This window comes from Pantherophis guttatus, chromosome 8 (assembly GCF_059756535.1).
Source record: "Pantherophis guttatus breed Tessera chromosome 8, ASM5975653v1, whole genome shotgun sequence".
Lineage (NCBI taxonomy): Eukaryota > Metazoa > Chordata > Lepidosauria > Squamata > Colubridae > Pantherophis > Pantherophis guttatus.
In genome coordinates this window covers 5,071,223-5,092,034 of record NC_142070.1, presented here as the reverse complement: position 1 = coordinate 5,092,034, position 20,812 = coordinate 5,071,223, and the positions used below count along the sequence as shown (strand labels likewise).

The following is a 20,812-nucleotide window of genomic DNA, read 5'->3' as shown; positions in this document are numbered from 1 at the left end:
CTGTTCAGCAAAATGTCTGTGGAGATTCTCAGGCATCCAGGTCACAGTTGTCCCAAAGTTGCTTTTTTCAAAAGGCAACTGGACTTCCTTGGGTTTCCCAGAACTGAAGAAGCTTCTTGGATGAGAAGCGAAACGTCTTCAAGGAAAAACAAGGAAGGGCAGTTGCCTTCTGAAAAAGGTCCTCGAGCTTCAGCAGCTCCACCGAAAACCTTCTCTTGATAAAGGAATCCCACATAAGAGCCAAGTGTCTTCCAAAGCAGCGGTCATCAACTGATGGTCCACTGATGGTCCGTGAGAAAATTTTGGTGGTCCACCGAAAACTTATTTGCATTTTTTTATATTGCGCTAAATCAGGTTCTCAAACTATGGCCCCTGGGCCAGATACGTGCAATGAACGTTTGTGTTGCTGCAGAGAGTCTCCCCTTTCGGGGTCTTTTTGTGTGGGTCAGAGGGGGGCAGAAATTCTGACTTGGGGTCTGCTTCAGCCTCATGGTGTGGGGCTTTGGGTGAAGGCTGGAGGGAAGTGCCGCTGGTGGCAAGGAGCCGGATGGCCTTGTTCCAGTGGGACTGCATCATGGCCTGGAACTGGCTGACCTTCTCAACCCTCTGAGCCTCCAGGCGCCGGTACCTGGCCTTGCACTCCCACAGGTCTTCCCTCTGCTTGGAAAACCTATGCTCCTAGTCCTCAGTGAGGTGCTTCTGCTGAGCCGCCTTCTCGGTCACATCCAATTTGAGCTGAGCCAGTTGTTTTGCCAACTCTTTCTCATGGTGACTGCTGTTGGGGCCCTAAGGAGCCCAGGCGGGGAGGCGAAGAATGTCTGGGAGGGGAGGGGTGAGTAGAGGCTGGAGAGGCGCCCCTCAACGTGAGTGACACCGAGTTGTCCATCGAGATGGCCACACCCACCCAGTCACATGACCACCTTGCCACACCCACCCAGTCGGTTATTAGGCAGATCATATTAGTGGTCCATGGGATTTAAAATTATGAATTTAGTGGTCCCTGAGGTCCAAAAGGTTGGGGACCCTTGCTCCAAAGGCTGTCAGTTTTGCATGAGGTGCAGACAGATAAGCTGCCAGGCTCAGACATGGGAAACCCCTCTCTCTAATGAGCCTGACCTCAGCCCCCAGACCTGGACTAAGATCTCTGAATTTGCATTCACTGAAGGGCTTGGTTGTCTATCATTCCAAGATTCTATAAGACCAATGACAAGGTGACTTTTTGGTAGTGAGACATGTCTACCAGGGGTGAAATGCTCCTGGTTCGGACCGGATCGCCCGATCTGGTAGCGATGGAGGCGGGTGGTTCGGAGAACCGGCAGCAAAAATCCCTGCCCCCCCCCCACATGCCCAGCTGAGCCGCACAATCATCAGAGGCCTTTTTTTTAAATTTTTAAAAGCATTTTTTCTACAATCTCTTTGGCCAAAAAAATGCTTTTAAAAGAAAAAAAAAAAAAAAAAAAGCCTCTGATGATTGCATGGCTCAGCTGGGATCATCAAAGGCTTTTAAAAGAAAAAAAGTCTCTGCCGATCAGGCAACTCAGCTGGGATTGTCAGAGCCTTTGGAAAGCATTTTTTTACAACCTCTTCACTGAAGAGGTTGTAGAAAAAATGGTTTTAAAAGTAAAAAAAAAAAAATTGGCCATGCCCACCCAGTCACATTACCACCACCACCACCAAGCCATGCCCACAGAACCGGTAGTAACAAATTTTACATTTCACCACTGATGTCTACCTTCTTTTCTTTACTCTTGCCCTTTAGAAGTTGAGTTTATGTTAATGGACAAGGTTGTGCCTTTTATTTATTAATTGAAGGTAACAGGTAAACCTTTAAAAGGTAAAGGTTTCCTGTGCATTTCTGTCTGACTCTAGGACACAGTGCTCACCTTCGTTTCTTGGCCGAGCGAGCCAGCGTTGTCCGAAGACATTTACTGTGGTCATGTTTCCAGCATGTTGCCTTCCCACAGAAATGGTACCTATTTATCTACTCGCATTTGCATGCTTTAGAACGATTAGGTGCGCAGGAGCTGGAGCAAGGAACAGGAGCTCACTCCACGGCATGGCGCTCAGGTTTCAAACCTGAGCTGTCAGTTTTCCATCTGACAAGCTTGGTGTCTTTAATCACTGAGCCATCGCACGCCACCGCCCCCTGCTAAACCATGACACACACTTCTAAAACTTTATAATGTATTAATCCTTTATTTATTTATTTATTTAATATATTATGCCTATTATTTAGGATGGTCCAAAAATAAATTGAGACAAAGACTATTTTGCTTTTAATTTATGCCTTAATTGTTTTGGATTTTGCTCAATGACAATCAACCAGCTGCAGATTGCTTAAAAATTGCCGAAATAATATAACAAACAGCCAAAATCAGATCCATTGAAAAATATGTTAAAAACTGACCAGTAATGATCAATGTACCTCTCAGAGCTGATGGAACGTCAAATATAAAAAGCTGAATTCAAAATCATGCAACGCAAGGGTGTAATTTAGCATGAATATAGTATTTATTTCACAATTAGAACTCTGTTAAATTCTGAGCCAGGAAGACAAATCACATCTGAACTCTGACTCTTTTTAAAATTTGGTCCGTGTGACCTTTCATAGCAACGCATGGCTCATTGAAGTAATTCAATTCATAAATTAAAGTGCAGTCATTAAATTCCGCCATGTGCAGAAATGCTTCATTTGCTGTGAAACGTCCAATATATTAATATATGTCCTCTGAAAACAACTCAATATTCAGCGGCAGTTTAGGCTGCTAGATTGATTATGCTTCCACACCGACAGCATGAAATAAAAGTTGAAAATAGTGGCAAAAGGCAAAATTATTCGCTTCTGCTTAGATACAACCCGAACAGCCAAAACTTTTAGAATAACAGAGTTGGAAGGGACCTTGGAGGTCTTCTAGTCCAACCCCCTGCTTGGGCAGGAAACCCTACACCACTTCAGGCAAATGATTATCCAACATCTTCTTAAAAACTTCCAGTGTTGGAGCATTCACAACTTTAAATTTAAATTTGAGCCTGTCATAAATGACCAGGCTCAAATTATCATATTGGACATACCATATTTCCCTGAAAATACAAGACTGTGTCTCATGACTGTGTTTTTGCTCCGAAAGATGCATTAGGGCTTATTTTCCGGTTGGGTCTTATTTTCGGGAAAATACAGTACTAAATGCATCCATCTGGCTGATGATCTTAACTTGGGCTTGTTTGGGGGGGGGTAGGGTTTATATTACGAGCATCCTGAAAAATCATGCTAGGGCTTATTTTCTGGTTGGCTCTTATTTTCGGGAAAACATGGATAGGATAGGATAGGATAGGATAGGATAGGATAGGATAGGATAGGATAGGATAGGATAGGATAGGATAGGATAACAGAGTTAGAAAGGACCTTGGAGGTCTTCTAGTCCAACCCCCTGCTTAGGCAGGAAACCCTACACCACTTCAGGCAAATGGTTATCCAATCTCTTCTTAAAAATTTCCAGTGTTGGAGCTTTCACCACTTCTGGAGGCAAGTTGTTCCACTGGTTAATTGTTCTCACTGTCAGGAAACTTCTCCTTAGTTCTAGGTTGCTTCTCTTCTTGATTAGTTTCCACCCATTGCTTCTTGTCTCACCCTCAGGTGCTTTGGAGAATAGCTTGACTCCCTCTTCTTTGGGGCAGCCCCTGAGATATTGGAAGACTGCTATCATGTCTCCCCTAGTCCTTCTCTTCATTAAGCTAGACATACCCAGTTCCTGCAACCGTTCTTCATATGTTTTAGCCTCGAGTCCCCTAATCCTCTTTGTTGCTCTTCTCTGCACTCTTTCTAGAGTCTCCACATCTTTTTTTACATGGTGGCGACCAAAACTGGATGCCCTAATCCAAGTGTGGCCTTATTACCAAGGCATTAAAAGTGGTACTAACACTACATATAGATAAATGCAATGAAACAGAGATCCATCAAAAGCTTCAATGGTACTTCGCTATTTTTTTTCTGATTACCAACTTTGTTGGACTGGAAGATCTCCAAGATCTTTTCCAGCTCTGTTATCCTATACAGGTATAGTCCTCGATTTACAACAGTTCATTTAGTGACCGTTCAAAGTTACAGCAGCGCTGGAAAAAGTGACTTATGATCTTTTTTCACACTTATGACTGTTGCAGCATTCCCCGTGGTGATGTGATCAAAATGGAGACACTTGGCAGCTGACTCATATTTATGACGGTTGTAGTGTCCCTTTGTCATGTGATCACCTTTTGTGGACTTTTGAAAAGCAAAGTCAATGGGGAAGCCAGATTCACTTAACAATTGTGTTGCTAACTTAACAACTGCAGTGACTCACTTAACTATGGCAAGGAAGGTTGTAAAATGGGACACAACTCAACTGTTTCACTTAGCAACAGAAATTTTGGGCTCAAATGTGGTTGCATGTAGAGGACTACCTGTGCTCTGTGTTTTAATGATTAAGTGATAAGGTTTCATCCAAACAGAAAGGAAGAGCAATTCAACAAATGGAAAAACCAAGGAAAGAGGGGGCTGAAATTGTCACAACTGACCAATTTGTACATCTTGCAAAAACAGAGAAGTCTAGTTTTTATTTTAATCTGGGATATTGTTCTAGTGAGCATGAAATAGCTCACTATGGTACATGCTATGATGTGGAGAGGGGGGCAAAATACAAATCAAATCAAATCTTAATTATATCCGCAGACCAACATAAGGCAGAAAATAATGACTTATTTAAAAAAAAAATCAGAGCAAGATCTAGAGTCCAAGAGACAGGAAAAAATGCATTTGTTTCCAAATGACCACACATAAACACATTAATACAATTACTCTGAAAAAAAAACAAGAGCTGGGTAATTGGCTTATTCTATAATAACCGGGTGGACTGAGATACTCTTCTGGCTCTAATGTTAGACAAAGTGTAAATCATTATGCAAATGAACTGAGTGGACGGTCATAAATAAGAACTTCACAAAAAAAAAGAAACAACTTTTTAAAGGAGACTTATTATCTTCTCCTATGAGTCTGGGTAAAAAAAAAAAATCGTTTGGAGGCAAGTCGTTTTGCTGAACACAATTTAGCTGAATAACCTTTCTGGCTCGTAACAGTTCAAAATGAAATAGGGAAAGCCAAAGGGTCACTGACTGCAAGTTTCCCCCCCCCCTTATTCTTTATTCAAGTCAACTCTTGCAATCATTCATCTCAGATAGGATTCCAATTTCTCATTTCGGTTCATTTCGGCTCAGCTTTTAACCTTGCTTATCAACCATCTTCCCCTTGAACTGTGTTCACTGGAAGCATCGGAGGTGACATGCCAGAGACTATGATCTGCTTGGCTGATAAGATAACCCAAACAGGGATGCATAAAAGCAGGGAGATTAAAGGTCACCTCCAAACCTTAAGTGTGGTGAAACGTCTTTCAAGGGTAACAATTTAGCAAAATGGGCAATGTAGCTCCATTAGGCAGGGATGGGCTTCAAAGATTTTAGCGAGGGGTTCTCTGCCCAGTTGCTGGGTCCCACCGGAAGTCTGCAAGTGAGGCAGTTTTCAGCCTCCGGAGGGCCTCCGGGGGATGGGGAAGGCAGTTTTCACCCTCCCCAAGCTCCTAGAAAGGCTCTGAAGCCTGGGGAGAGCAAAAAAACAGGCCTTCTGGTCCCACTGGAAGTCGGCAAATGGGCCGTTTCCAGTGGGGAAGGCCGTTTTTGCCCTCCCCAGGCTCCTAGAAAGGCTCTGGAGCCTGGGGAGAACAAAAAAAGGGCCTTCCTCACCCCCACCCACAAGGCCCTCCGGAGGCCGGAAACAGCCTGTTTCCCTACTTCCAATGGGCCTAGAAGGCCCAAAAATCAGTTGGCCAGTTCGCTCATTTGCGCCGGAGCTGAGCTCACGTGCCCACCAATATGGTTCCACGTGCCACCTGTGGCATGCGTGCCACAGGTTCGCCATCACGGGTATAGGATCTCCTGCCTAAGCAGAGGGTTGGAGTAGAAGACCTCCCAGGTCCCTTCCAACACTGTTATTCTGTTATAATAGAAATAATATCGTGTATGAGAAGAAAAGAGGGCCTGAAAATTATTTTTATTTCATCGCGGAAGTATGTGCAAAGGAAAACGAAATTATTTTAAAATAGTTTTTAGTTACGTGATTCTGTAACTGCTTCTGCTATTATGGAAATGGAAATTTAGCCAGCTCAAGTTTGATCGAAACCACTTTGGGAATGTATTGATTACAAAATTACCTTGTCGGTTATTGCTTTTTCATGAATTCAATTTCCTCCTACTTATTTCACTTGACTCAGAGGCCTTAAGTGATGTGCGAGTTTCTGAATAATAAAAATTAAGTAGATCTCCAGAACCGTATCCCTATTTCACCATGGATATTAATGAATTGAAGTTAAGATGGATTCACCTGTGCTAAATTAGGCATGGAAATTTTGTTCAACATCCAAAGTCAAGTCGGAAGTACATCTTGAGCCACATAAAATTTGCATATTTTAACAACATGCTTAAATTCATGAACCCGCCAAGTAAAAATGATTGACAGCAGTTCCCATATCATTCTGTTAAGGTTTTGTCAGCTGCAAAGAATCAGGGCCTTGCGATAAAACTCCAGTTAAGCTGGTTGTTGTTTGTGCCTATACACAAGAATCAAGTCAACTTAAGAGTCAGCACTAAATTGGAGCTAGATAAGAGTTAATGGAACTCAAGAGGGGTTTGACTTTGACCACTTGTGGGAACATAATGATTCCAGGCTGATTCCTCTCTTGGCTCCTCCCCCCAGCCTCTGCCTATCCTTCTCCTACAGCCACCCAGGCCTTCCATATTGGCTAGAGCAGGGCTGTCAAACTCGATTTCATTGAGGGCCGCATCAGGGTTGTGTTTGACCTCGGTGTGGAGGGGGACGTGGTCAGGGGGCATGGCCAGCTTGATGTCATTTGTGTCGGGGGCACCTGTGGTGGCCCGAGTGCTCTGCCAGAGAAAACGGGCTCCCGAGCTCCGTTTTCTGCTGTGACGGCCTCCTGCAACCCTCTGCCAGTGAAAACAGAGCTCGAGGGACCATGTTTTCGGCTGCACCCCAACCTCTGTTTTTGCTGGCAGAGGCACTGCAGGCCAGTCCTTCGTTTCTTCCAGGGTGGCTCTGTGGGCCAGATCTAAGTGTATCTGGGCCCCGGGCCTTGAGTTTACCACCCCTGGCCTAGAGCTTTCCATCTCTTGTTCATTCATGATTGGGACTTGGGCCTTAAGATATATTTTGCTTGTTAGTATAACACGAAAGCAAAGGAGAAGGTGTTGTGGCTCCGTTGCCTGAGCCTGGGCTATCAACAGATGCAGACTCTGAGAGTGAGGGGGAGGAGTTGGCAAGGCCTCCCTCTCCAGGACCCTCCTCTCTGGCAATGCCTCCAGAGGACACCGAAGGCCAAAAGATAGGCTCAGAGCCAAGCACGTCCCCGCAGCCACAGGTGGACAGCGACGAAGAAGATAAGTGCTGGCTGGACACTCAGCAGAGGCGCAGGGAGAAGCGTGCGCAGCAGAGGGGAAGGCGTGCCAGAGATTAGCTGAGTCACTGGACCACACCCCACAGGGTATAAATGTGGGTGTGGTGGCCGGTTCAGTTTGTGACGAGCAAAAACTGGAAATAATCCATGATCTCTGCGTTACTGGACTTCTGCCTGCCTTGTCGGACTGCATTTGGACTAATCCTTGTATCGCTGAAACTTTGCCTGCTTTATCGGAATGCTTGCAGTCTAATCTTTGTTTTGTGTGAGTAAAGTCTGAATTGGCAGCTAGCCACTGGATTGCTGCCAGCTTTATCTTCAAAGAGTTTTGTCGTGTGGCTTATTAACTCCGGGCCGTCTGTGGGGGTGCGTGTGTGGTACGGGGACAGAACAGAAGGTGGAAGCGATAGGAAATCCTACTTTTGCCAGATCCACCTGCTTTCCACTATCTTGTCCCAATCATCATACAGGCTACACAAAGCAACTGCCCTCCAAGGAAGAACACCAAACAATTTAATCTGTGTGGTAAAAAGTCCTCTACCAGTTTCTCAAAACCTATTATGACAATATAAACCAGGAACTTTGCCTAGATTTCTTCATTTTTTTCTTCCCTTCCATTTCCTTTTAGGTTGGGCCAGCTAAATGGGAGTCCCTAGGTGACCTTGCCTAATCTTAACGAATCAAGAAAGTTCAGGCTGTTCAGATGGAAAACCAGCAGGAAATTGCAGAGCTTTAGTCTGATTGAGGAACTGAAAAAGGAACCTCACATATTACTTCCATATTGCTACCAAGAAAACTACATGGAGGTCTCCTCAGGGTCTTCAGGGAGAAAGCTGGACTTGGAAGAAATTCTTATTTTCGTCCATGGACACCCCCCCCCACTCAAAAAAAAACAGCTGGATTTATCTTTATTCTTTGCAAGCCATTCCAGGGTTCTTTTAAGCTCAATAGGAGATGAAAAACTGTATGCATAAATTATGAAACGGACACTGATGAGCAGCATATGGAAGCCCTGGTGTTTCTTTTGCAACCTGCCCAGAAACCAAAGTCCTTTTTTCTCCATCCATCTGCTGTTCCATCTCTTTCTCCACAGTATTCTCAACTTCCAAATTATGTTTCCTTCTTTCAACTGTGGTCATTTCCAACATTATATTCAGTGGTGGGCTGCAACCGGGTTTAACATCTAGTTTGGTGAGTGTGTGCTTTGCATGTGCAGCGCTAAAATGGGAGGTTTTTAAAGCTCAGCTGCTTACCTTCTAAGTCTGCCTCAGTAAGTAGAACAGATGAGGGGCGGAAATTAGCTGTAACACACGATTCAGATAAGCTAGAAACAAGGAAGTAAAGGACAGATTGGGCCGGTGCGGGTGAGTGGGGCCAGCTGATCATCGGAACTACCGGTTCTCCCGAACTGGTCCAAACTGGCTGATTCCCACCCCTGATTATATTCGAGCCAACAGGTACAAAACAGTATACAGTAGATAAGGCCGAGGAGCACCATTCAGGTCAACGGATTGAATGGACTGAATTCGCCTGGCTTCTGCAATCTGATGACACCTTATTTCTTCCAAATATCTGGCAAAAAGAGACCAAACCAGATTTCTTTAGCTCTTTAGTTCAGTTGTCTTTCGAAGTAAAAGGTCCTGGAAGACTTAAAAGGTAAGTCTTTGAATTATGATTATTTAGAATAGAATAACAGAGTTGGAAGGGACCTTGGAGGTCTTCTAGTCCAACCCCCTGCCCAGGCAGGAAACCCTACACCACTTCAGACAAATGGTTATCCAACCTCTTCTTAAAAATTTCCAGTGTTGGAGCATTCACAACTTCTGCAGGGAAGTTGTTCCATTGATGAATTGTTCTAACTGTCAGGAAATTTCTCCTTAGTCCTAGGGTGCTTCTCTCCTTGATGAGTTTCCACCCATTGCTTCTTGTCCTAACCTCAGGAGCTTTGGAGAATAGCTTGACTCCCTCTTCTTTGGGGCAGCCCCTGAGATATTGGAACATTGCTATCATGTCTCCCCTAGTCCTTCTCTTCATTAAACTAGATTTACCCAGTTCCTGCAACCGTTCTTCATATGTTTTAGCCTCCAGTCCCCTAATCCTCTTTGCTGCTCTTCTCTGCACTCTTTCTAGAGTCTCAACATCTTTTTTACATAGTGGCGACCAAAACTGGATGCAATATTCCAAGTGTGGCCTTTCCAAGGCCTTATAAAGTGGTATAATGCCTTGGTAAGGCCACACTTGGAATATTGCATTCAGTTTTGGTCGCCACAATGTAAAAAAGATGTTGAGACTCATTTGTTTAGTGACTATTTGAAGCACTGAAAAAAAAGTAACTTGTGATCATTTTTCACATTTATGACCATTGCCACATCCCCACAGTCACGGAATCAAAATCTTGACCCATGGCAACTGGCATGTATGTATGATGCTTGCAATGTCCCAGGGTCACATGATCCCATTTTGCGACCGTCTGACAAGCAAAATCAGTGGGGAAGCCAGATTCACTTAACAACCATGTTATTAACTTAACAACTGAAGTGATTCGTCTAACATCTGCAGCAAGAAAGATCATGAAATGAGGCAAAGCTCACTTAACAACCATTACACTTAGTAACAGAAGTTTGGGTTCAATTGTGGTCGTAAGTGGAGGACTATCTGTATTTGATGGCTCTTTAAATACTTATGCCAGATTCAAATGTTGAGAGCTAAGTTTTGTACTGACTATTTAGACTATATTCAGACATCTTCAATTGTATATTAACTAAAAGGATTTTGTAAGGGAAAAAACCCTGAGCTTATTGAAATACCAATTACAGAGTCTGTACCAATTCATTTAGATTCGGCTTGTAAGAGCTTTGAAATTAAATTAAAACTGTATTTGCATCTCAGTTGAATTGGTTTTATGCTGGTTGCCAGCCTATCTCACCCAATATTTCTGCCGATACGTGAAATTTATACGTTTACACATAAAGTGACCTAGAATTTAAAGATTTTAAAAAATCAAAACACCACCCCTTTTCTTCATGGTAATTAAGTATCTCACAGATCAATGCATTTTTTTTAAAAAAAATGTGTAAGTTAAATCAATGAACGGTACTTAGTCAAATTAGGCCAGAAGGAGGAAGAAAAAGTATGCAAGTTGTTCTCATCTTACAAAATTCATCCAACAGACAAAAAAAAAACCATTTAAAACAGAAAAATAGTTTGAAACCTTCCTGACAGTTTTCAATTTCAACCAATAGAGTATCTAAGGAGGTATATATGTTCTGGTAGGAGGGTAGTAGCCAGGGGTGAAATGCTCCCGGCTCAGACCGGATCGCCTGATCGGAGAAGCGGTAGCAAAAATCCCTGCCCACCCCCCCATGCCCAGCTGAGCCACGTGATCATCAGAGGCCTTTTTTTTTTTTTTACTTTTAAAAGCATTTTTTCTACAACCTCTTTGGTCGAAAAAAATGCTTTTAAAAGTAAAAAAAAAAAATCCTCTGATGATTGCGCGGCTCAGCTGGGATCGTCAGTCTTTTAAAAGCATTTTTTCTACAACCTCTTTAGCTGAAGAGATTGTAGAAAAAATGCTTTCAAAAGTAAAAAACAAAAGTTGGCCACGCCCACCCAGTCACATTACCACCACCACCAAGCCACGCCCACAGAACCGGTAGTAACAAATTTTACGTTTCATCACTGGTAGCAGCACAAAATCAACCTATATCTCCATGATCTGGTGCATATATAATTCTTTTTTTTTTTTAAGTGTTTTTATTTTATAGACAAACATACAATACATAATCGCTCATTCAGTGCATCATCTGAGTACATCTCTTGTGTCTTATTCTTACTTCTCCAATATTTATCATATCTTAATATTTTCATTTCATTTATTATAGCATTTCTCCCACATTTCTTACTTTTCTGTTAATACATTTATCTATCTTCTTTCTCCACTTTCTTGTTCACTTATTTCATTACAACATTACCCTATATATCTTCTCTAACCAATGATAAAATTGCCCTCATATCTTAAAATATTCCGATTCCTCTCTTTCTTTAATTGTCAAAGTCAATCTATTCATTTCTGCACAATCCAATAGTTTCTTAATTACTTCTCCCTCTGTAGGGGTTTTCTCTGCTTTCTACCTTTGCGCAAATACTATCCTCACTGCAGTTATAAGTTGTATAATCAAATATCTTTTTTCTTTACTAAATTTCTCTGGTAAGATACCCAATAGGAACAGTTCAGGTTTTAAATCCATATGTTGTTGTATCGTTTCTTCTAGCCGTGTTTTAATTTTAATCCAATAATTTCTCGCTTCTGGATACGTCCACCACCACGTATAATTCTTAAATGGAAACTACAGGTTACTAACAAGATAGGCTGGATTCACATATCACAGAAACTAAAAAGAAATCACATTACGTGTGGCTTAGCTTAATTGGTTGAAACCAGATACTAGAAGCTGAATTCCATGATTTGTAATTATCACCGATTATAAATTAAGGGCTTCGTGTTCTGAAATAAATATGGTTCTTTTTCGTAGACAAGCTATCATTGTAACAATCCAAATTACAGAAAATTATTTGCTTCTGAAGATGTCCGCCACAGATGTTGGTGAACCGTCAAAAAAGCTGCCTCTAAACCAGGGATCTTCAACCTTGGCAACTTTAAGCCTGGAGGACTTCAACTCCCAGAATTCTGAGATTTGTAGTCCGCCAGGCTTAAAGTTGCCATAGCTGGAGACCCCTGGTCTAGACCACCGTCACTAAACCCTGAAACTCAAACACTGGCCAACAGTACAGGTAGTCCTCGACGTACGACCACAATTGAGCCCAAGATGTCCACTGCTAAGCAAGACAGTTAAGTGAGTTCTGGCCCATTTTACGAGCTTTCTCGCCACAGTTGTTAAGCGAATAGTTGTAGTTCTTAAGCTAGCAACATGGCTGTTAAATGAATCTGGGTTCCCCATCGACTTTGCGTGTCAGAAGGTCATAAAAGGTGTTCACAGATCAGCCCTCCCCCCCTGGGACTCTGCAACCGTCATAAATACAGGCCGGTGGCCAAGGGTCCAACTTTTGATCACATGACTATGAGGATGCTGCAACAGTCGTTAAGTGGGAAAAACGGTCATAAGTCACTTTTTTTTTCAGTGCTGTTACAACTTTGAACGGTTACTAAATGAATGGTTGTATGTTCAGGACTACCTGTACTTACTTAACCTACACATTATCAGTCCTCAATCAAGTAAGGACACTGAAACAGTCTACATTTGGGGGTTGGACTAGAAGACCTCCAAGGTCCCTTCCAACTCTGCTATTATATGTGTTTTTATCTTCCTAAGGGAATGCTCACCTATTTTCTTATGTTTTCCTTTGTAAGATTATATGTCTAATTTAGGAGCTACTGAAAGGCAATGTCAGCGAGTCAACATTCGGAATGATGATTAAAAATTAACTAAAATTAAATAACTGAAGTTAGGAATAACATTTCCTCTTATTTCGACAGGGCATTCCATTAAATATATTATTTGGAAGCACTTAATGGATTGCCAGTCATTCATTCATGCCCTAGTTACCTAATGGCTTGACTACTGCAATGTGCTTTACGTGGGGCTGCCACTGAAGACTATTTTGAAGCTTCAGCTGGTCCAGAACGTCCAGAATGTGGCAACGCAAGCCGTTAACGGGCATTCCTCAATATATTCATGTGCCACCTCTGCTTTATAAACTGCACTGGTTGCCAATTTGGTTCCGGGTGCAACTCAAGGTGCTGGTTAATACCTATAAAGCCCTACATTCCATAGGGCCTGGTTACTTGAGGGACCACCCGTCTTCCACTTGGCTGATTTACTCCTGCGGAGTTGGTGTGCTCTGAGTGTCTTGGATGAAACACTATCGTCTATCCTAAGGAAGTCAAACTCTATTTCATTGAGGGCCACATCAGGGTTGGGTTTGACCTCGGGGGGCTGAACGGGCATAGCCAGGGTGGGCATGGCCACCTGAATGTCACTCGTGTCAGGGGCACCTAAGCGCTCTTCCAGGCCCACCCAAGCTCTGTTTTCGCTGGCAGAGGGTTGCAGGAGGCCGTCGCAGCCGGAAATGGAGCTTGGGAGGGCAGCGTGTGGCCCACCCAAGCTCCATTTTCACTGGCAGAGGCACTGCGGCCAGTCCTTCATTGTTTCCAAGGCAGCTCCACAGGCCAGATCTAAGCACCACGCAGGCCAGATCCGGCCTTGAGTTCAACCACTACTTTAGCTTCAACCTCATTAATACACGGGCAAACAATAGGTACAAACTCAAGGTAAACCACTCCAAACTCGATTGCAGAAAATACGACTTCAGCAACAGAGTGGTCAATGTCTGGAATGCCCTACCCGACTCCGTTGTTACAGGCTCAGACCCTCACAGCTTCAACCTTAAACTGTCTACCATGGACCTCACCCCATTCCTAAGAGGTCCGTAAAGGGGGCGTGCATAAGCGTACCTGCGTGCCTACCGTCCCTGTCCTACTGTCCCCATTTACTTGCACTTATTTCCTGTGTTCATGTCCATGTTTATACTTATACCGGTTATCTTGTACATGTTTACTAAACTAACTAAATAAATACATATGAATAAATAAATCTGTAGCAGCACTGCATGCTACTTATTCTCTGAGATCCAGATGGCCCCCATTTCTGTTGTTTAGAAGAGTTGTGAAATCGTAGTTCTTCATCCAAGTCTTTGGTATTAATTCATCTTTTTAAAAGGTCCCAGAATTTTCTTTTCAAAAAACCACATGGATTTCATCTATCAATCTCACTACACCTAAATTACCATCTCTGTATCTGCATATGAATATTGTAGTTACAACACCCAAAATTTGACAAGACATATCCACCCACCACACACAAAATAATTTCAAACGTGTTTCTATTTGATCTAAAACATAGCTTAATCTTTTTCAGAAAACCAAAATGTTGAATGAAATTTGAAAAATACACACTGTGCAGAGTGCAATTAAAATCCTTATTTGACAAACCTCACCATTCTTGTCATAAGCTGGAAAATACAACTGCAATATAAACCCTGATTAAAAATACAAATGTTAAAAAACATTAGCAAACAAACCACAGGGCATCTGCATTAACAATTTACCTGTGTAACTAGTGGCTCCAATAATCTCTCCACAGTTAGAGTCCTGATTTCCAAACTTTTGGGATCCCATTTTAAAATGATGGGTGAAGTTGCAGAAGTCATGCTCTCTAAAACAAAAAGATAACGAGTGTTATAAATCATGCCCAGAGCCATGTTTGTTTCTGAATTTTAAATCAGATGCTGGATTGATTTAAAAGGGCTACATTTACAATGGACAACGTGCTCAGAAGCTAATTCAGAAATAATTAAGTATACTGTACATTGGGGGAAATGTATAGGACCGTGATGGCAAAACTATGGCACGCGTGCCCAAAATGGCATTCAAAGCCATGTCGCCCAACATGTGCGGCCTTGCCTGTTTGTCTTCTGGGTTTCTGGCACGCATGCGCGCACGACGATCAACTGTCCACGCATGCAGTAGTGCTGAAAACTGGTGTGCACATACATGCCGGCCAGCTGATTGTTGGGTGCACATGCGCGCCAGAGCCCAGAAGTTCGGCTTTTCCAGAGCGCAATCCCTTTGCGTGCATGACAGTGCTGAAAGCCGGCCTGTGCATGCGTGCCAGCCAACTGATTGTCGGACGCACATGCACACTAGAACCCGGAAGTTCGGCTTTTCTGGAGCACGGCCCCGACAAGCATGTGCAACATTTCCGCACAACCATCACTGGTATAGGAGTTCCAACGGATATGCATTAACTAGATTTTTCCCTCTTGTGTATCTTTTCTTGGCTTCAGCATAGAAAATTTGAAAACAAGGTTTAGTAATATTTTTTAAAAAATATTTTCTATATTATACATCTTACTGGACTTTCAGAAACTGAATACACAATCATTTTCTGCTGAAATACACCCCTGCGATGGTGTACTGTGAAAACAGCCTGAAATTGGGAGAAAAATGAATCTATGAGCTCTCAGCTGAGCTATGTTTAAGTGGGTTAGTGCACACCCGGCTCCTTCAATGGCTTGTCATTGCTCATCTGTGCAGATGTGTGCATGATCAGTAAAAAAAAAAAAAAAATCCCACATCCCTGCAGACAGTCAGGGAGGAGGGATGCAAAACAACAGCCACATGAGTCTACTTCCAAAGGATGTAGCTGCTTTAATGATTTGAGGAGGGTTGCTTCATTTGTACCAGCATTCTTGTAGGAGATGCCCAGGTTGAGCCTGAGGGAGGGGTCAAACATGTCACCAGTCTCGAGTCCTTTCACGCCCACAAGAGATCTAAGTCCAGCCCACCTTGAATTCCATTGACTCTTAGCTACCGCCAATTTGCTTGGACCGTTAGTAGTTCAGATTCTTGTACAGAGAATATGCTTGCAATAAATCTGCATTCATTTGAACCATCGTGGCTCCCGATTTCCTGCACTTGCCAATCCTTTGCCAAACTGTTCATTCAAATACTCTGCATAACCCTACAAACTCTTTCCTCCTCTACAGTAAAAGACTGCATTTGCACAGCATGAAGACGGGCATGACGAAGTCCTCGGAACTTTAAACACAAAGAAGCTAGCATTTTAGGCCGAAGAGTTCAATCCTTTCACTGCACATTATTTCCCCGTTCAAATCACTCAGCCTTGCTGGCCCCACACTTGCCGTAGAATCCATCCAATTTTACTGCAGCATTTTTTTTTTCCTCAAGGCACTGCCTCTAAATTCAGATTTTAGCTAGTTCCTGGGTCCAGAGAGCATCCAAAATCTGTTAAGGTTAATCCTTTAGAAAAGATTAAAAGCTTTTCTTTTATCACCTTCTCTACATCATCATGATCTCCTCTCTCCAATAGATAGATAGATAGATAGATAGATAGATAGATAGATAGATAGATAGATAGATAGATAGATAGATAGATAGAAAGATAGATACAGTAGATAGATATAGATACAGTAGATAGATAGATGATAGATAGATAGATAGATAGATAGATAGATAGATAGATAGATAGATAGATAGATAGATAGATAGATAGATAGATAGATAGATAGATATGGAGGGAGGGAGGGAGATTAGATATGGATATATAGATATAGATATATAAATAGCTATGTACAACCAGGAAGCAATATCCTTTGGGCCTCCCACATCAAAAAGAAAATACATGGACGTGCTTTGATTCTATTTTCTTCTTTTTCTTCTGAAATCATTCTAAAATCTATTAATTCACACACACCCCTAACAATTCAGCCATTGCCAGCAAATTGCCTTGTGATACATAAAAGCTCTTCCTTACAGCCTTGTTCCTTACCTCATCAACTAATAATATGTAGAATAGAATAGAGCCGAGGTGGCGCAGTGGTTAGGGTGCAGTACTGCAGTTACTTCAGCTGACTGCTAGTTCAGCAGATCAGTGGATCAAATCTCACCAGGCTCAAGGTCGACTCAGCCTTCCATCCTTCCGAGGTGGGTAAAACGAGGACCCAGATTGTGGGAGCAATAAGCTGACTTTGTATAAAAAAGAACACCGCTTAGGGGGGGCCGAAAGCCCTACTAAGCAGGTATATAGAAAAGTATGAAGGCTATTGCTTAACACATTGTAAGCCGCTCTCCGGAGTCTCCGGAGAAGGGCGGCATATAAATCAAACAAACCAATAATAAAATGAGGACCCAGATTGTTGGGGGCAATATGCTATTTAGTATACTGTCTTTGGTGTAAGCCACCCAGAGTCCTCAGAGAGTGGGCGGCATAGAAATATGAATAATAAAAATAAATATGAATAATAAAAAAAATAGAACAGAACAGAACAGAATAGAATTCTTTATTGGCCAAGTGTGATTGGCCAAGGAATTTGTCTCGGTGTACATAAAAGAAAAGATACCGTACATTCGTCAAGAATCATAAGGTACAACACTTAACGATAGTCATAGGGAAACAGTCAATTAAATCTTAAGGATACCAGCAACAAGGTTACAGTCATACAACATAGAGTTGTTGTGGGAAAATAGAAGGATAAAGGTGTGTTGGATGTATTCGACGCTTTGGATTGTTCGTAAAAATACTAAAGGCGATATACAAATAAATAAATAAATAATCAATAAATCAATCGACTCCTTCTCCTGTCTGACAAGATTATTCCCCACCTTCTGGTGTATCAGATAAATGCAGGTGCATAGGAGTTTCACACTTATCTGTGAATAATTCCATTTGTAAAGTTAACCGCATGGATGCTTTAAACCAATGACTACTGTGTCATAAAAAGAATTATAAATAAAAGCAAATCATTAGATATCCCGAAGGGCTCACAAATCTTTTTTTTTTTTTAAACTTACCTAAATATCAAATAGAATCGTGTAATAAAGTGTTTTGAGGTTCGAGTGATGCCTGGAAGTAGCCATAAAGAACCCTCAGTGCCAATGACAGAAAGACAAGAAAAAAAGTAAAACGGGAGATGAGAACACGCAAAAAACTATCTGTGTGTTCCGGAATTGGGCGGAGGATAAAACTGCAGGTTAAAAGAAGAAGTTATGAAAGGGCAGATTTTTAAAACACTGAAGGCAACAATAAGCAGGGGGGGGGGCTCCCTTGGGGAGAAGCACTTGCCATTATTCAGTGGCAGAAAAACCACCCTCAGGAGTGTAATAAAACAGAAGAAGTTGACAGGGGAGGACTAAATCATCTTGAAGCGACAGAAAAAAAGCATAAGGAAGATGCAGCAGACGGTTCAAAGGAATGCTTTGTATCTCCCAACTATACATTTTCATATTATTCATTATGAACAAGAACTTTTGGATGTTGGTGCATCTGCGAATAATTTCTGGGAAGCTTCACGGGTGGAAAATAATGAGCATACAATAAGAAAGCGGCCACTATATTCAAGATTGGGGGGGGAGAAAAATCTAGCATAGAATGCAGACATTGTTGTGGTCCGCCAGCAGCCTGCAGAGCTAGCAGCGGAGTCGGACAGTGAGGAGGCTGGGGAGGACAATGGGCCAGTCCTGGAGTCTGGGGAAGGCCCGGATGAGGGCTCTGCGTCGGAGGCAGAGATGAGGCCAGGGCCATCTGGGAGCGATGCGCGGACTCCGGAGCCTCCAGAGGCGGACAGCAGAGAGGCAGAGGAACAGGAGGAGCCTGTTCCTAGTGCACACATGAAAAGAGCTGCCAGAAGGCAAGAGAAGCTGAAGCAAAAAGGACGACTCGGGAGTAAGGCCAGGAGATGATTGGCCCCTCCCATAAAGCTTAAAAAATCAGCAACTAGCTGTTGGGTTCTTTGTAGAAAAGCAACGTTGATTTCAGTGCTTCTTGTCAGCGTCTCTTGAACTTTGGCAAGTTGGCAAATTGCCAAAGACATCAAAGGTTGGTGATAAGGCCGTAGGACTGGTTATGAAGAATTTTGTTTTGGACTAAGCTGAGAATGAATTAATTCTCAGCTGTTTTAATAAAATAAGTTTGTTCAGGACTGCATTGTGTTTGGTAATCACTACCTGGGCTTCGGTTACAACAGTCATATAGAAGATATGGATAACCACGAAAATAGATTTCAAAATACTTTTTACTTAAGTATTATATAACAAGTCTTTCGTTTTGTAGTGGACGCGATCGTGGAGTATCATAAAACAGAAAAAACTAATCTGAACTCTTTTCAGATCAGGGGTGGACTTCAAAAATTTTAGCAAGGGGTTCTCTGCCCAGTTACTCTGTGGGTATGGCAATGGTGGGCATGGCCTAGTCGGCTTCCTGCACCGGGGGGTGTGTGTGTCATTTTTGTCATTTTGCCATTTTGGCTCCGGAGGCTTTCCTTCAGCCTCCGGCAGGGCGAAAGCAACCTCCCCAGGCTCTGGAGGCCCTCTGGAGGCCAGAAACGGGTCCATTTCCGGCCTTCCCGAACTTCCGGTAGGCCTCTTTTCGCCCTCCCTTAGCCTACGGCACATGCCCTGCACTTACCTGCATCCAAAATGGGCCACATGAGGACTCCTGGGAGGGGAGGGGTGGGCGGGGCAGGACCAGTCAGGAGTGGGATTTGGGGGTTCTCCAAACTGCACAGAATCTTAGATAGAGGTTCTCCCGAACTCGCAGCAGCCCATCCCTGATTCAGATCCCTGCAAAATACATGCAGATCCCTCACAAAATACATGTTCAGTCCATTGAACAAGTATTGATTCAATGGACTGAATATGATTATGAATACAGATTTGATTATTTTCATTGCTGTTGGAGAAGACTCTTGAGGATCCCTTGGACTGCAAGGAGATCCAACCAGTGAATCCTAAAGGAAATCAGCCCTGATTGTTCTTTGGAAGGACAGATCCTGAAGCTGAAGCTCAAAGGCTTTGGCCACCTGATGAGAAGAGAGGGCTCCTTGGAGAAGACCCTGATGTTGGGAAAAATGGGAGGCCAAAGGAAAAGGGGACAGCAGAGGATGAAATGGTTCGATAGGGTCATTGACACAAGAACATGAATTTGGACAAACTTTGGGAGACAGTGGAGGGCGGGGGGGGGGGGCTGGCATGCTGTGGTCCATGGGATCGCGAAGAGTTGGACATAAGCTAGCAACTGAATGACAACAAATTATTTTCTTTATAGTTGGTCCAGAAGGCAAAGGGACAGGCATGCTCTCATTACTATCTTGCAAGTTTAACAGATACAATTCAAAATGCTAGTTATCCTCTATAAAGCTTTTCACAGCATACAGTAATAGCCAAAATTATGGAAATCTTTTGGGAAAAGTGTATTTTCTAAAACTAGCTAATAACACCACTTTTTTTTTTTTTTTGGGAATAGTACCATAAAATTATATATCAATGGAAAGATAATTTAATCAAGAATGTAATGCAATAACTTTTATGAAGGATTGGCTATTAGAAGAGCAGTTACAGTATAAAGAAGAAAAGTGAAACACGTAGAAAAAACGAGATAGACAAAAATGATCACCATGTCAGTTAATACTTAGTTGGGTAGCCTTTAGCATGAATTACAGGCTTACAACGTCTTCCCATGGAGTGAACCAAGTCTTTGAGTTCTGCAGCTGTTCTAATGTGAAACCAAGATTGAAGGATTGCTTCGATTAACTGGGTTTTATTGCTGGGTCGCTTCTGGCTAACAGGTTTCTTTAGTCGGCTCCATAGATTTTCAATTGGGTTAAGATCTGGGCTATTCCCAGGCCATTCCAGCAGTGGAATAGGATGATCTTGAAAATCCAAAAAAAAAGTAGTATTATTAGCCATCAAACCTCAAAAATACACTTTTCCCAAAAGGTTTCCA

The 20,812-nt window shown here is 42.6% G+C and overlaps 1 protein-coding gene across 8 annotated transcripts in view; it reads right to left on the bottom strand.

Moving 5' to 3' along the window:
- CTNNA2 (catenin alpha 2) overlaps positions 1 to 20,812 on the bottom strand; it is a 575,368-nt gene that overhangs the window by 500,134 nt on the left and 54,422 nt on the right. For all 8 annotated transcript variants that reach the window (XM_087874837.1, XM_087874835.1, XM_087874839.1 and 5 more), the window contains exon 2: positions 14,619 to 14,725. In XM_087874837.1, coding sequence (XP_087730963.1) covers positions 14,619 to 14,720 — 102 coding nt within the window. In that variant the 5' untranslated portion in view covers positions 14,721 to 14,725. The remainder of the gene's footprint in view (positions 1 to 14,618; positions 14,726 to 20,812) is intronic.